We start from the raw sequence: 17,398 nt of genomic DNA, 5'->3' as shown, positions 1-17,398 counted from the left end.
CACGGAGCAACTAAGCCCGTGCACCACAACTACTGAGCCTGCGCTCTAGAGCTCACGAGCCACAACTACCGAGCCCACGTGCCACAACTACTGAAGCCCGCGTGCCACAACTACTGAAGCCCGAACGCCTAGAGCCCATGCTTCGCAACAAGAGAAGCCACCGCAATGAGAAGCCCACACACCGCAACGATGATTAGCCCCCACTCGCCGCAACTAGAGAAAGCCTGCGCGCAGCAACAAAGACCCAACACAGCCAAAAATAATAAAAATAAATTTTTTTTAAAAATAAGATTTCTTTCTGGCATTGTTACTGTAATTCTTAGCTGACGCCCCATCGCCACCCCAGAAGAAATCATTTAACCTCTGTGTGCACTGAGGGCCCTATTCTATAAACAGGGCTATTATTTACACTTCAAATCTGTGCCAGCAATGTATTTTGAAGACAAATTGGTTTTAAAGACACATTTTAAACCAGACAGAACGTATTTCTCCTCTTACAGTTTTCAGTTGGAAAAGTACAAAGTTAAAAGTGGTGATTCAGAATGACTAAGATTTCCAAGGGTATGTAAAAATATTTGATTTTTAAAATCTTCTATACACAGAAAGAAGCGATAGCCCCTTGAAGTCAAATGGCTGATAATGTCAGAAGGCTTTCTCCAAATATGAACATTTCTGACATTTAACACAGGGCAAAATATATGTGTTAAGAGAGCTAATACAAATTTACAGTTGAGCGGCCTGAAAAAAGAATGAGAGTAAACACAACTTCAGTTGTTCAACTGAATCTAGAATGTTATTTGACTGAATAAACCACTGACCTTAATTCTAATAATCACAAAAGGAAAATGAGTGTGCAGAGATGGAATACAGACAGGTGAACCACTTAAAACATGTTTTGCAAAACAAGTACCTACAGGTTACTTCTCAGGGGACAAATGGTTAATGTCAATGTGACCATTTGAATAAAGACAAACATTTTTTTTAAAGTTTTTAAAGCTGCATTATATGAAACTGCCCTTCCTTTATCTAATGCCCAAACCTTTCCTCCCCTCATCTATGCTCCAGATTGCAGCCCTCCTGCCCTCTTGAGAACTTTGTACACTTGATTCTCTTTCCTGGACCCTCCTCATTACCATGGAAACATATTTCTCCATTTCTCCATATTTAAAAAACTCCCCCATTACTCTATCCAAACTCACCCCTCAATGCCAAGAACTCTCTCGACTGCCTTTTCCAGCCAGTTTTCCTGAGAGATGCTAATCTTCACTGTCTGCAGCCCTTAGCACTCTATTAAAGATTACCATCGACCTCCATGTTGCTAAATTCCCTGGCTGTTTTTCATTAGCATTTGACACCGTTAACCTCTTTCCCTCCTTGAAAGACACTCCTCTCTCAGGTTGTGTGATAATGCACTCACCTGGCTACCCTTTTTCAGCTATCATACTCTATCTCATATATTGAACAGATTTCCTCAAGTTTGGTCCAAGGCTCTTTTTTCTTATTACTCTAAGAAATCTCATCCATAGTTTCAAGCACAATATTATATGCTGATGAAGCTCAAATATGGACCTCTAGCCCAGAACTTTCTCCTGAGTTTAAGACCAATATATCTGACAGCATATTCAACACCTCTTTTTGGAGAAAACCAACTCAAAATGACCCAACCTGGTTCTCTGCCGCAGTTTCTCATCATGGTGAACAGCACAGCAATCCACCTAGTTAATTGAGCTAGCCAGAAACCTGGGACTCAGCTTGACATCTCCCCTCTATCTCTCCATACAAGTCAATCACCTCTAAGTAGCATACCATTTCCAGGCCACAGCTCTAGGTCAAGCTACTATCATCTTTCTTCTCCAAGAACTTCATAATTGGTGTTCTTACATCCACTCCCCTGTCTCCCCATACCATTTCCCAAAATGTAGCCAGTAATCTTAAAGTACGTAGAAATTTAATCATGACATTTACTTGTTTACAATCCAATTCCACTGTTTATCAGATGGCTAACTCCTGGCCCTTGCCTACCATATTGGCCTCCCATGGCTCACCACTCTCTTCATACCAGCCACACTGCCTTTCTCTCACCTCCTTAACTCTGTTCTGCCCCTTCCCATCTCACAATCCCATTGGCCTGGAAAGCCTCTGTCACCAGACTGATCCCTCCTCTACAGTTCACTCAAACTCACCTCCACAAGGAATCTTTCCTGACAGCATCAACTGAGTGTGGTCCCCAGAACAAACTGTCACACCATCTCTTCTTCTTCATCAGAGTACTCAACACACTGGGTGACTAGCTGTTTGGCATCTGTCTCCCCCACAACAGAATGTAGGCTCCAGAAGACAACATGTCTTCTTAACTTATCTACTTCTAGTACTGAACAGAGTGCTTTGCATATATAGGAGACTGCCAGTCTCAAAAGAATGACAGTATAAAATAATTCTTGGGGATTCGCTGGTGGTCCAGTGGTTAGGACTTGGTGCTTTCACTGCCATGGGCCTGGATTTGATCCCTGGTCAGGGAACTAAGATCCCACAAGCCATGTAGTGCGGCATCCCCTCCCCCCAAAAACTTAATCTATTATTTGTTTTAAAATAATATTTCAGAGTTAATTGGGAAATTCTTCAAAGAACTCAGATTCTTATCCAACTCAACAGTACAGATTCATAACAGAATTTATTATGAATTATAAAATCATAAATAGAATTCATATATTCTATTTATATACATGATTTATGTAATGTTTTTAAAAAGTATGATTAGAAACTCTGTCTTGATCTTCAAAAATCATTCACTTGGATCAGGGGTTGGCAGAGTAAATGTTTTAAGCTTCGTGGGTATTATAATTTCTGTTGCAACCATTGAGCACTGCCATTGTAGCACAAAAGCAGACAGAGACAATACATAAATGAATGAACATGGCTGTATTCCATAACACTTTATTTACAAAAACCGGTGGCAGGTCAGATTTGGCCCACATACTGGTCTTTGACTTAGTCTTTGACTTAGATCAAGGCTTAGATCAAGACTCCAAAGTCAATGCAAAACAGAATAGCAACAATTATCTGGGTTATTTGCTGAAAACTGGCTAAATGTACTTTTCCTTTGATGTGACAGCACTGCAAAGTATAAGAAAGCTGGTATGCCTGTTTTTGAAAATCTAAGACACGTGAATCACAGCAGTGTTTTCTTTGGGGAGTTGTTCTTTTATAGATGAGTCAAATAAAACATGTAATTTTCTAAAATATTAGAAACCACTCTGCAGGAAGGACATTACAGCTCTGAATAAAAATTATGGACCCTGTAAATTACATGTTATCTATCTTGAGATAAAAGATTAATAAGAAATATAACAATTCAGTGTCTATGAGGCCTCCTGTATATAAAAATATGTATTAATATATCAAAATTTAGTAAACAAAAGGCTAGGTATAAAACAACTGTACTGAGCTCACAGAGTGAAAAAGCTTGAATCAGTACACAGAACGCTGTAGTAAATTTCATTTTAATCCCCAAAGAACCTACGATAGCACTATATACATGGTGCTCAATAAATTTTCCTGAACCAATGAACTGTCAAACTCATGACCTCAAAAAAAGATAATTCATTTAAAATGTAGCAAATGAAAAGAAAATTGGCATTCACTTTGATATGACAATGATTTCTAAACCAAAAGGACAATAATGATAGAATGCTAGGCATCTGAAGCAACTGAAACCTATTCATTATTTATCCAATATTTACAAAGTTTGGTTCTAATTACATCCCCTAACCCTTTCCCCAAGCAAACAATGTAAAATCCTCAAGCAAATAAACAACATAACTCAAAAGGGCAACGCACATTACCCAAACAAAATATGTTAAACAATACAGAAGTTTCAAAAGTTGCTAACTTTCTGAAACACATTTGCTTCAAATAATATTTTCATAGGTTAGTTTTCTAACACTTTCCCTGAAGCTTTCTATTTATTTATTTATTTATTTAATTTTTTTTTTTTTTTTTTTTGCCACGCTGCGTGGCATGTGGGATCTTAATTCCCAACTAGGGATCGAACATGCACCCCCGTGCAGTGGAAGCGTGGAGTCTTAACCACTGGACTACCAGGGAAATCCTCCCTGAAGCTTTGATGGCATGTTTCCTCTGGTCCTTTTGTTAGCTGACTTGGGGTTTCCCCCACCAGCCATTTTTCTTTCTAAAAAAGGTCATTTAAGTGGCACCATAATGGAAAGCAAACAAACAGTGCTTTGTAGTGGAAGAAAATAAGATACATAAAGAAATTCAAATTTGGCTGAAACTGACCAAAATGTACATATTTTGTTTTGAAGAGAATTAATACCATGGCAAATATTTTAAAAGATTTCCATTACTTACTAAGTTGGGATATACACTTGTTTCAGCTTACTCTCAGCTTCTGCTGCTTTTAGACGTTTCTAATTCAAAAGATAGATAAAATATTTTACACACGATGTCGAATAATTATTACCACTTCATCTGCCTTCAAAAATTCACAAGAAAATAAAACATTAAAGTATAATTCAAAAATTGCCTTTTTAAGATGAGATTTTCTTTCATGCACGTCAACTGCAGTGATTTGTAAGAAAAAAATCACTAGATTCTGAGGTACAGAACTACAAGTATTAAAAACATTTTAGACACAAATTTTAAAAATAAAGCAATGAACAACTCCATTTCCTATTCCTCCATGAGTAGATAAACAGGACTTATAAGTAACCATTTTTACTTTTCACATTTAGTTTCTATTTTATTTCTTTTTTGCCTTTCTCAGAGGGGAAAAAAACATACATATCCTTTGCTTTTAGAAAATTATTCAGAGATGATTAGTTTCCAAAGTCCATGAAAGAGAAGGAGACAGTAACTAATCTAAGTCCAGTTAAATAAGCATGTACCCTCAAATGTTGGGAGACATGCAGTAAGCTTTAAAGCTTGGCTGAACTCATGTCAGATTTTTAGGAACCAATTAGGAGCCAAATGCAGGGAAAGGAATGGGGAAAAGATTATATAATCACATCCAGAGAGTGATCAACACAATAATAAATGCAAATAGGGAAGGAAAATAATGTATGGTAGATACTCAAAATGAAGACAAATCAGAATATAAGACAACCCTCCATTTGCTCAATGAGAAGGAAACAAAAACATTTAAGGAGACAACTTAAAACTTTTAAAGAAGGAGTTCAAATTTTTGGAAATAATTTTATCCAAACACTTTCGACCATCCTTGATGCCATCATCGCCACCATCTATCTTTAGGGACTCTTTTCACTTTGAATAACACAGGTTTTCCAGAGCACATGGTCTTCACAATACCTAAGTTGTTTGAAGTAAATATTTGGGGGGGGGGGCGGGGGCGGGAGAGCAACTTTATTAGGAAAGCCAACAGGCGAGAAGATGGCAGACTAATGTCCTAAAGAACCATCTTGCCTGGATTTGGATGCTAGTTTGAAATGAGCACTTTCTGAATTATATATGATGTGATTCTGGGAATTTTTCAACAAGCCATGGGTATATATTCACTATTCACAACCTCAACAACTCACTATGGTAATTTTTAAAGTGATCTTTAAATTGTATTTTTATAGCATCTAACACTTGCCATTGGGTGATCATATACTTAGGAAAAATAATGTCTGTGTTGAATATAGCTGCCCCTTTCCTTACCAGTTCTGACATGTTAACTAGAAGAATATAATATACTGACTGAGGTCACTTGAGGAAAATGTACCTTTCCCCCAAAAGTAGTATTACTCAAAACAGGTAACTGAGAGAATTACCTCAATTTGGGACATTTGGGGAGAATTTACAAAATAAGTGATTCCCTGCTTTTAGAGATAATTTTGGAAAAAAAAGTTGTGTGCTTATGTACGAAGTATCAAACTAGTAAAGACTAACTACTACAGTTAAGGTCAAAGACTTAGGGGGTATAACCACAAAAATGTCTAGGAGGGTTCAGAAGATCTTTTACACATTTTAAGTCATTCCTGTCACCTATACTCACAAAGAGATGAAGCACCAGGCACCTACAAGGAAAATAATACCTCTCTATTGGTATCTTTCCCTGCTGTCTGTCCAAAATATTTATCATAATGGAATCTGAAGTAAAGAAAATATCGAGACTAAAATCTTAAAATAATATGTTAAAGATATGAAATCACGTACTTTAAAATGGTCTAGAAAAGATAAAGCAAACAAAACAAATTTAAAACTAAGCATATTGCTAAGAAATATTAATGTATAAATAGAAAGTTCATTTTAATGCAATTGTATTGGTAGCAATATGAAAAAATTACCTGCTGCACATATCTGTCAGTAGTTTTCCACATGTAATAATATTCAATGATGCTAGTCAATGATTTCCAAGGGAGCTGAAAAAATATTTAACATGATAATGAAAACAAGCTACCGTAGAAACTCTTTTCCTTTAAAACCACTTCTTAAAAATAAGGAGGTAATAATCCACACGGAAGATGCATTCTAGAAGAAATGTTTGAAAACCTGAAATTAATTCTGAGCAAAAGGGTCCCCAAACAAGTTCTATTCAGCTAGAGATGCTGATACAACACATTCCATTTCTCAACTCCCATTTTGTTAAAAATTATAAACCTTACGACTGAAAATATTTCATGACTTACTCAGTTTTTCTCGGGCTATAGGTGGAGTGGAAGTACAATTTTTAGAAATGATATTTTAAAGAATCTGGACTGAGTTCTTCAACTTCCAAAGATGCCACCTACAACTGGGGGTCATTGGTCTCTGGTATAATATTTCTCATCCTTTCCAAAACTGCTCTATTCTGATCTATTTTGTTGTAAATAAAATGAAAACCTAAATCTCTGAAAAAGAACATAGCCAAGTGCGGTACATATTAGAAAAATAGGAAGCTTGTCTGCTATTTTATATAATTATTCAAAAATGGCCAAACGAGCCTTTACTTATGAGACCCACAATGAAAGAATATATTTAATATGTCCCTCTGTAAAGGGAGATCTGTTAGTCTTCCAAGATATGCAAATTAGGGCAGATCAAACAAAATGACTGATCACATTCGATTTTTAGCTGTTGTGGCAGATTTTACTGATAGGTGACTCAGCACCCTCTGACTCCCAGCTTGCCCTAATGCACCGCTGGGGTTAGAGTTAAAATAGTTCTTCCCAGACCCCAGTGCAGCTAGGGGTCTGTTTATGGACCACATGTACAACATCCATGCAATTCCTATCATCTCCACATTTAACTCACCTGTTTGGTCTGAAGAAAAAGGACGTTATTTTAAAACTTAACTGGGTGGCAACTTCAACAAATGTGGTCTCCTTACAGGAACAGATCGGCACAGCTGGCATTTGGATTGCAGTTAAAGCAAATATAATTTTCTCCAATTTAACAAGCAATCTAATGGAGCTGAAAGTGTCTGAGGGATGGTGTTAAGGAGCCAACTATGGCAACACCTCACAGGACAGCTGAGGCATAGTCTCCCAGGGTTTTAAGCAAGCCAAAACCTCTTATCCCCTAATTACTCTTCTTCTGGGAAAGAGGCCCAGGCATGCAATTTACCTGGAAGCCTGAGAAAAGAAAACCAAGTGACCCTGTCACCTGAGCGTCCTCACGAGCCAGATTTTATCTAAGCCATAAAGTCCTAATCAGCTGTCCTCAGCACCAGCACACTCATCAAGGAGTAGTGTAGGTCACATCTCAGTGCGTCTACTCCTGATGTAGTATCATTTCTTCCTCAACCCTCACTCAGCCTTCATGGGAGTTCCAACACGTCAACTGAAGAGGAAAAAATCTGAATGTGGCAGATGGCTCCGCATGATGTATTGGCACCGACTGGAATTATACTGCTGCAGCATTTCAGCCCCAGGCAGGAGTGACTGTGAAGCCCAGTGAAGAAGGGAGATCCTTTTGGAGGGCAGAACATTAGAGTGGACATCTGGTTTTCTACTTTGCGTTGCAAGACAGATGGCCAGAGGTACTAATCCATAGCCATCCGTGGACAATGGTTATTTACTTGTCACAGCTATCAGGGACTTGAAAGGAATGAGATTAGAGGACTGGTAACAATGAGGCTTATAAAAGAGGTTTGTGGGACAGACATCTGAGGGTGGGCCTGGCTGTGAGGATATTTGAGCCCCCATGTTCACAAAGTCTCCTCTACAAAGGAGGTTTTTCACTCGTCTGCTGGATAAGATGATCCCTCTGGCTATAAGCCAGCCTCTTTCCCTAGTTACCCAATGACTGCTCAAAGGACACATAAACAAAATGGACACACATGTGGCTGCCACCACAGGGATGTCCTCTCACCCATTCTGATCTGATTACTCCAAGTGTCTAATCTGCAAGGAACAGAGTACACTGGGCCTCCAACATGGCACCATTCCTGGTAACATGTCAGTTAGATTAGACTCTCAGCATACTGGAATAGCAGTTACCTGTTTTCATTAAATGGACAATTATTCTAGATATGATTTGCCTTTTCTGTGCTATTGGCTAGCAATAGCACACACAGACTTATGAATGACTTACTCCCACAAAACACTGCTTCTAACCCAGGGCCCAGAACCTGCAAGAATGAAGGTTTGGGTCACCCCACCAGACTAAGAATTAGAGTTAAAATAGCTCCTATCATCTCCACATTTAGATGTGGTCATCTAAGATACGGAAGGGAGAACAGTGTGTGTGTGTGTGCTGTTCTATCCTGAATGACAATGAAGGCATCAGGAAGAGCTTCACAAAGGGAGAACGGAAGACTAACAAAGCTATCTACGTTTTCTTCCTTGCTCAGTGTAATCATTTTCCTTCTGCACCCAATTCCCTCTCTATTTTTATATAAGGTCTGTTGGTGGTGGTGTTTTCACCTTTATAATTTAATGCAGAAGTTACAAGCTATAAAGACAGGGTTGTGGCTAAAACCAGAAGAGGAATAAACAGCAACCAGAGATGGATGCCGTGATATTAAATTTAAGCCTCCCCATTTAAGGAAATAGTACCATATTTTCTAATGATTCAGGGATAATTACTATTGTTTTAAAGTTGATGTCTGGAAAGGAAGCATGTAGAGACGGCAAGGATGGATGTTAAGTAGTCAAAGAAGTGGGTGGTGGCAGAAACTGTACACCCATTTCCAACCTACTTCCAGCTTACCTTCCTTGAAGCTCTAAATACATTTTCCCCAGATACTCTTGAACAAGGATGCAGACATAACAGGCCAGGTTTAGCCAAGCTGACAAATGTGAATGACATTTAGATATAGGAGTTAGCAACATCAGAATAAGGCTGCGTGCAGGGAGACTGGATAGTTTGGCAAGAACAATGGCTGGGATATCACGTTCTTCTGGGGCATGTGTGTTGACTTTTCTGCCATCCACGTTTGACATCATGGATTCCAAGCAGCAGAGGGCATGGGTCTTTCCACTGTTTCTGGAAGTGCAGCATCCAAACCTGGTTCTCTAGTCTTCCCAGAGATTTTGTGAGAACCTAATATCCTATATGCCTTTCGGTTTAAATTATAGTGAATTCTGTACTTACCAACTAAGAACCCTGACTAATATAACCAAAGTATCTATCCTTTATTCTAAACTAGATGAGGTTGAGTTTCTCTCACTTATAATCAAAAGTACTCTAATACAAAAATTGGTAAAAAATGAAGTGTTCTAAGAATAGACCCTAGATACATGGCACTTACTGACAGAGTCAAGGTAGAACAGAATCATGCAAGATTGCTGAGTAGAGGCAGCAGATGTTGTAGTGGGGTTCCTGCTAGAGCACTGCCGTTGTGGGGTTAGATACTGCTCTTAGCTTCACAAGTCCTGTCTGTGAAGCATCGAAACGTGGATCCCTGGCTAACATCTGTTAGCCTTCTGACACCCTTTAATAAATTTCTTTCTCCTCATAATAGCTCACTCAAATGGATTCTGTCGTCTCTAATTATGACTTGCTCAGTATCCTTTCCAACTTCCCTCTAGTTCACTTGCTTATGTTACAAAGGCTAGAAATCCAAACGTTATATTTCCAAGACCCCCTTGGATTTATTTCTGCCAATCAGCTGTATGTGTATAAGACAAATTCAGAAGTGAATTAAGCAGGCATAGAGTGGATGGTGCACAAGGGATCCATTTTGCTGCAGTAGAAGTAGGAGGCACAAAATTGTTCTAGAGCCAATGACGTTGCTAGAGGTTTCCTGATCTCAAGATCACGGCTAAAGGAGTGTGATCCTGGCTCAGAAGTTAACCCAGCAGCTTCTCAATTTCCATATGGGGCAGAGGTTAAGAGCTCACTTGTGGAACCATTTCTGTGGGACTATACTGAGGTCCAGCTTGAGCCTACTTCTCCAACCCTATCAATGATTTTAAGCATCTAATTTCTAAAGTTAAATCCCATTCTGTTTAAAACAGCTCCAATATTTTGTTATCTGCAACTGAAGTCTAAATGATACAACAGCCAGGAAATACCCTTTGCTGAAAGGAGTTTCTATGGCAAAGGACTCCACTGTACAAAGGGGGAAAGACTTTGCTATTTTGCATTTTGAATTTTTCAGGTTCCTCTGCATATTTCAGGTCCTGTTTAGGATGTAGAAATCCACAAGAGAATGTCATCCCCACTCTAAAGATGAGGAAAGAGATAATTTATAAAACCACACCAACTCTTTAGTCCATCAGAGAGCTAAGATTACAAGACAATCAACTGAACTAAATTCCCAAGTCACTCCAAGGAGAGACAGGACTCTAAGTATTTTTACTTTGGCAGAGCATAAAAGAAACAGGTGATGAACAACAAAACATTTACCAGATTATTAAAGGTCAACAGTGGGCTAGGACAACTGTTTAGCATCTGTGGAAGCTCTAGACACAAGGGGAATCCAAACACATTTGCCAGAGATCTCTATCAGGTGTTCATCAGAAAGAACTGAGCCAGTGGAGGAGAGCTGAGAAATCCATAGGTGGTGGTGGAAATTTGAATGTACACAAAGAAATGAAGAGGGGCAGAAATGGTAAATTTTTAAAAATAAGTAAGTAAATAAACATGGGGGGGGAATTAATCTTTTTAAAAGATCACTGATTGCCTAAAGCAAGAAATAGTAATAATGCACTGTGGGACTTAGAACATGTACAGAAATAAAATGTATAACAACAAAAGCACAAGAATGGGAAGGAAGAACTAGAAGTGTACTGTTTCATGGTTCTTATAATCTATGTGATCTAAGCAGAATTTGATTGAAGGTAAACTGTGGTACATTAAAGATATATATTGTAAACCACTAAACAAAACAAAAGTTTAATTAGTAAGCCACCAGGAGAGATGAAATGGGCGTCATAAAAAATTAATCAAGAAAGGGGGAAGAGGGGCTTCCCTGGTGACGCAGTGGTTAAGAATCCACCTGCCAATGCAGGGGACACAAGTTTGAGCCCTGGTGCAGGAAGATCCCACATGCCGCGGAGCAACTAAGCCCGTGTGCCACAACTATTGAGCCTGCGCTCTAGAGCCTGCAAGCCACAACTACTGAGCCCGCGTGCCACAACTACTGAAGCCCGTGCACCTACAGCCCATGCTCCGCACCAAGAGAAGCCACGGCAAGGAGAAGCCCGCGCACCGCAACAAAGAGTAGCCCCCGTGCAGCAACGAAGACCCAACGCAGCCAAAAAAATAAAACAAATAAATTAAAAAAAAAAAGTGTGTGGGGGGAATAAAGAACAATGGGACAAATGGAAAACTCATGGTAAAATGATGGATTTAAACTGGTAATTATATTATTAATAATTATATTAAAGGCAAGTGGTCTAAACACTCTAAGTAAAAGGCAGAGATTGTTAGATTGGTTGGGGGGCGGGGGGGAAAAAGATTCAACTGTATTCTGTTTACAAAAAGCCCACTTTGGAAATAAATAAGATAAAAGTAAAAGGATGGAAACAAAATATATCATGTAAACAATAAATACGGAGTGGTTATATTAATAGGAGAAAAATTAGACTTTGTCACAAGGAATATTACCCATGGATAAAGAAGCATGATGTAAAGATAAAAAGGTCGAATCGTCACAAGAGTATAACAATCCTAAATATGTACGTACCCACCAACAGAGATTCAACATATTTAAAGCAAAAACCTAATACAATTGAAAAGAAAAATAGAAAAATCTACAATTATAAGCTAGAGACTTTTAATACTGCTCTCTCAACAAGTAACACAACAAGTGGGCAGAAAATCAGTAAGGCTCCAGAAGACTTGAACAACATCATCAATAAACTTGACCCAAGTAACACTTATAGAATATTATACCTAACAGCAAAATATCTGTTCTTTTCAAGAGCACATGGTGCATTCACCAAAACAAACCATATACTGCAGTAGAATCAATCAAGTCTTCAAAATGTAAAATTTGTGTGTGTGTGTATGTGTGTGTATTTAACGAAGTATGTTTTCTGAACACAATAGAATTAAACCAGAATTCATAACCAAAAAATATATGGGGGAAAAAACCTACAAATATGTGGAACTTACTTCTAAATAATCCATGGATCAAAAAGGAAACCATAAGGAAAAATGAAGGAATGAAAATGAACACACAGCTTATCAACCTTGGTAAGAAGATGAAGCTAAATAAAGCAGTGCACAGAGGGAATCGACACACCCCCTTTCTTCCATCAGATGTTCAGCAGAAAGAATTGGGACAGGGCAAGAAACCTGCCCATTGGTGGTGGTGTGGGTGTGCACAATGGTGATCAGCTGCCACCGGGGACCAGGCCAGAAAACCGCTTCCCAGATCCTTCTCTTAGATCCTTCTCTCATACAAAGCAGAAGTGTCTGCCACTGGAGACGGACTAGAAACCATCCCACCCCCAAGTCCCAGGCAAAGTGCGGTGGCCAGTGGAGGGGGCCTGGAAATTTGCTCACATCCAAAAAGCCCTGCTAATAAAAGGCTACACAAAGCAGAGACCGGTTGCGACAAGGGAGCTGGGGGAAGAACAGAATTGCTGTGGGAGCTCCGCCGCTGAGACTCAGGCACACAAAGCCTACCAAAGTCTGGGTAGGAACAGGACAACTAAGAAACACCCTGCACCCTCACCATGGACCTGCAACACCATACTACCACAGGGGGAAGGGCAAAATGTGGAGAAAGGCTCTGCAGTGCAAGGCCTCCTAAGGATGGGACAGGAACACAAGAAAAAAACCCTTCTGCTTTCCAGGCCCTACATTAAGCATAGGTAAGACTATGAAGTCTGTGGATGCTCAGTTCACCTCCTATTCATCCCACCAGCGAGGGAGAGACCCGCCCCTCAAGACAGTGGAAGGTGGTCAGACATACAACACATGACACCGGAGACAAACCAGATGAGACTGACAGCAGTTTATTAGTCACTTATACTCACGGTCCGGGGAAAGAGGACACTACACACCATGTAGGGCCACACAGGGGTTGTACTTGGGAATAGTGAGCCCAGTAGGGGCTGTGGAAGTGTGGCTTTGTGTAACAAGAGGGTGAGGTATGCCCTGGTTCCGGAAAAAGGTTCCCACAGGAGGAAGGATGTGACTGGCTTGTGAGAATAATTCTGCCTGCTGGCAAGGGAAGTGAAACCCATTAGGTTCAAGGCTGGGTGGGGTGTAGGTCAATTAGCCAGGCAGGAAAGGATTTTGCATATCCGGCAAAAATGGGGAGATTCAGTTAAGCTTTTGGGGCCCTGTGAGGCTCAAAGATATAATGGTCGTACATGAAATATTAAGCCTTCCAGTACAGTGGCACACTGAAGGTAACCAGAACAACAATGAAATCCAAACCTGGCCAACTAGAGACTATATTAATATACTAAAGGATCTAGTTGAAAAGGTAGACAATGCACATGAATAGATGGGGAATTTACATAGAGATAAAAAGCATAAAAATAAAGTATGACTGTTAGGAAAATATGCTATCATATTTGAAGAATTCCTTTAACAAGTTTATCGGTATACTGGACATAGCCAAGAAAAGAGTTTGTGCACTAGAAGACAGATCAATACAAATTATACAAACTAACACACAAACAGCAAATCTCAGCTCTAGGAAACTCAGTGAACTACAAGTAGAATAATTATAAAGAAAAGCCTGCCAGGGCTTTTGGTTTACTACTACAGGTTCACACTGTAGTAGTAAACCAAAAGTAAAGAGAAAATCTTGAGCACAAAGAAAAAGAAACATGCACATACATAGGAACTTCTCATCAGAAACTACGTAAGCCAGATAGAGAGACATCTTTAGAATACTGAAAGAGGAAAAGAATTTTTAATGAATTCTATAAAGAATGAAATATCTCTTCAAAGGGGACAGTAAAGTTTTTCAGACAAGGCAGAAGTCATTCTCAGTCAAAAGCTGAATTCATTGTCAGCCAAAAGTGTATTAACAATAAATGGTTACATGAGAAGCAAAGTTTCAAATTAATGATCTAAGCTCCAACCTTAAAAAAATACTAGGAAAAGACAAAAGCACATAAGCTCAGAGCAAGCTGAAGGAAAGAAATAAAAAACATAAAAGCAGAAATCAATGAAATAGTAAACAGAAAAATCAATCAAATCAAAAACTTGAGATTCTTGGGGTTCTTGGGATTTCCCTGGTGGCGCAGTGGTTAAGAATCCGCCTGCCAACGCAGGGGACACGGGTTCGATCCCTGGTCCGGGAAGATCCCACATGCCATGGAGCAACTAGGCCTGTGTGCCACAACTACTGAGCCTGCGCTCTAGAGGTCGTGTGCCACAACTACTGAGCATGTGTGCCACGACTACTGAAGCCCACGCGCCTAGAGCCTGTGCTCCGCAACAAGAGAACAAGAGCCGCAACAAGAGAACGTCCGCAACAAGAGCCGACGTGCAGCAACGAAGACCCAATGCAGGCAAAAATTAATTAATTAATTAGTTATTTTTTAAAAACTGGTTCTTTGCAAAGATCAATAAAATTGATAAACCCCTAGCCAGACTAATGAGGAAAAAAGAAAGAAAAGCTACATTACCAGTATCAGGAATATCTGAGGGGACATCACTACAAATCCATCCCACAGAACTTAAAAGTATAATGAAATTATGAACAACTTTATGACAACAAACTAGACAAAATGGACAGGAAGAGATACGCCAGCAAGAGAGAGGAGGACATACCAGCCTTTGTAACCCCACAAAGAACAATAATTAGATAGCTATCAACAAATGAAAATTGCCCTGGGAAGATGCAAGAGTCAAAGAAGAACCTACAGCAACACAGTGCAGCAAAAAATGGAGAGTAACTGCACAGAGAGTACACAGAGAGGATCACTGAGGAGACGGACTTTAGCTGAGACATCTGGAAACAGCTAAGAACAACGAAGGGTGGAGGCTATCAGTATAAGCCACACACTGGATACCACTGCAGTCACCAGTGGCCTGCTCTGCAGAAGAGCCTGGCAGCCCTGGTCACTGAGGACCTCAGCAGCACCCAAGACAGCTGCTGAAGAATCCCTATAGCTCGTACAGTAGAGGACTCTGTAGTGTTTGTTGGAGTGGACCTCAGCAGGCTCCTGTGCAGAAGAAACCGGCAGCTCCTGCCACCGAGGTAACCAAGAGCCACTGCTGCTGCTGGCCTCCTAGAGAAGGAGATGCTGCTGCACTCCTTCCAGAAGATGTGCACACCCCAGACCCCAGAGCCCTGGCTGCTCAACGTGCGCTCACATCACAGGCACCAGATCATATGCTTCAGTCACTCTGTGAGCACACACACTCCACTCCCGGCTCAGGGGCTGATCCAAGCATGCCCACACCTCAGGCACCACTGCCACCATGAGGGCACTCCAAGCCAGACCCAGAGCCAAGAGACATCCCCTCGCCGATGACATATGCTGTGGGAGAAAGAGAGATCAGGAGGTCCCCAGCAGCCTTTGCCACTGAAGACCCCAACAGCCCTCTCTGTTGCAGCAGACACCTGCACCCTTGGCCGTTGCAATCTTTACTGACACTGACCTCAGCTGATAAAGTTGAATGTGCACTATGCCAATGGGCCTTCCCAGGAGCTAGGACCAATGCACTCCACTTGCCTGGTACCCTTGCACCCACTTGCAGGTGAAGGTCTTTCCCCACTAAAACCAGTCTGTAAAGTCTGCAATGTCTGCTCAGCCAAATGCACAGAGATTAACACGAGGTTATGAGAAACATGAAAAATTAAAGAAACATGACACCCGCAAAGGAACACAGTAATTTTCCAGGAACTGACCCCACAGAAATAGAGATCTAGGATTTCCCAAAGAATTCAGAAGAATTGTTTTAACGAAGTTGAGTGAGCTACAAGAAAATGCAGATAGAAAACTCAATGAAATTAGGAAAACAATATACAAACAAAACAAGAAGTTCAACAGAGAGAAATTATTTTAGAAAACCCAAACAAATTCTAAAGCTGAAGAATACAATGAATTAAATGAAAAATACAATGCAGATCATCAACAACAGACTTGATCAAGCAGAAAAATCTGTGAACTCAAAGACAGGTCATTAGAAATTATCCAGTCAGAGGAGGAAAGGATAAACAAAGAATGAAAAGAGAGTGATTCCAATTAGCAGAAAAAGAAGATCACAGCAGAAATAAATGAAGTAGAAACAAGGAAAACAACAGAAAAGATCTATAGACTAAGAGCCAGTTTTTTGAAAAGATAAACAAAATTGACAAACCACTGGCTATACTAAGAAAAAAGAGAGAAGATTGAAATAAATAAAATCAGAAGTGAAAGAAGAGACATTACAAATGATATCGCAGAAATATAAAAGGATCCAAAGAGACTGCTATGAACAATTACATGCCAACAAATTGGATAATATAGAAAAAATGGATGAATTCCTAGAAATATATAACCTATCCAGACTGAATCATGAAGAAATAGAAAATGTGAACAGAAGACTGAATCAGTAATCAAAAACCTTCCAACAAAGAAAAGCCCAGGACCAGATGACTTCACCAAACATTTAAAGAAGAATTAATGCCAACGCTTCTCCACATCCTCACCAACGTCTGTTATCTCTCATTTTTAAAAAAATAATAGCCATCCTAACAGGTATGAGGCAATATCTCATGGTGGTTTTCCCTGATGATTAGTAATGTTGAACACCTTTTTTGTTTGTTTTGACCACACCACACAGCATACAGGACCTTAGTTCCCCAACCAGGGATCAAACCCATGACCCCTGCAGTGGAAGCAAGGAGTCTTTTTTTTTTTTTTTTTTTAATTTATTTATTTATTTATTATTCATGGTTGTGTTGGGTCTTCGTTTCTGTGCGAGGGCTTTCTCTAGTTGCGGCAAGTGGGGGCCACTCTTCATCGCGGTGCGCGGGCCTCTCATTATCGCGGCCTCTCTTGTTGCGGAGCACAGGCTCCAGACGCGCAGGCTCAGTAATTGTGGCTCACGG

The 17,398-nt window shown here is 40.0% G+C and overlaps 1 protein-coding gene across 4 annotated transcripts in view; it reads right to left on the bottom strand.

Moving 5' to 3' along the window:
• MTA3 (metastasis associated 1 family member 3) overlaps positions 1-17,398 on the bottom strand; it is a 163,941-nt gene that overhangs the window by 32,782 nt on the left and 113,761 nt on the right. For all 4 annotated transcript variants that reach the window (XM_061168800.1, XM_061168801.1, XM_061168803.1 and 1 more), the window contains 2 exons: positions 6,306-6,380; positions 4,369-4,427 (listed from right to left, as the gene is read on the bottom strand). In XM_061168800.1, coding sequence (XP_061024783.1) covers positions 4,369-4,427; positions 6,306-6,380 — 134 coding nt within the window. The remainder of the gene's footprint in view (positions 1-4,368; positions 4,428-6,305; positions 6,381-17,398) is intronic.

Source organism: Eubalaena glacialis, chromosome 14 (genome assembly GCF_028564815.1).
Source record: "Eubalaena glacialis isolate mEubGla1 chromosome 14, mEubGla1.1.hap2.+ XY, whole genome shotgun sequence".
Lineage (NCBI taxonomy): Eukaryota > Metazoa > Chordata > Mammalia > Artiodactyla > Balaenidae > Eubalaena > Eubalaena glacialis.
This window is presented reverse-complemented; position numbering and strand designations above follow the sequence as displayed.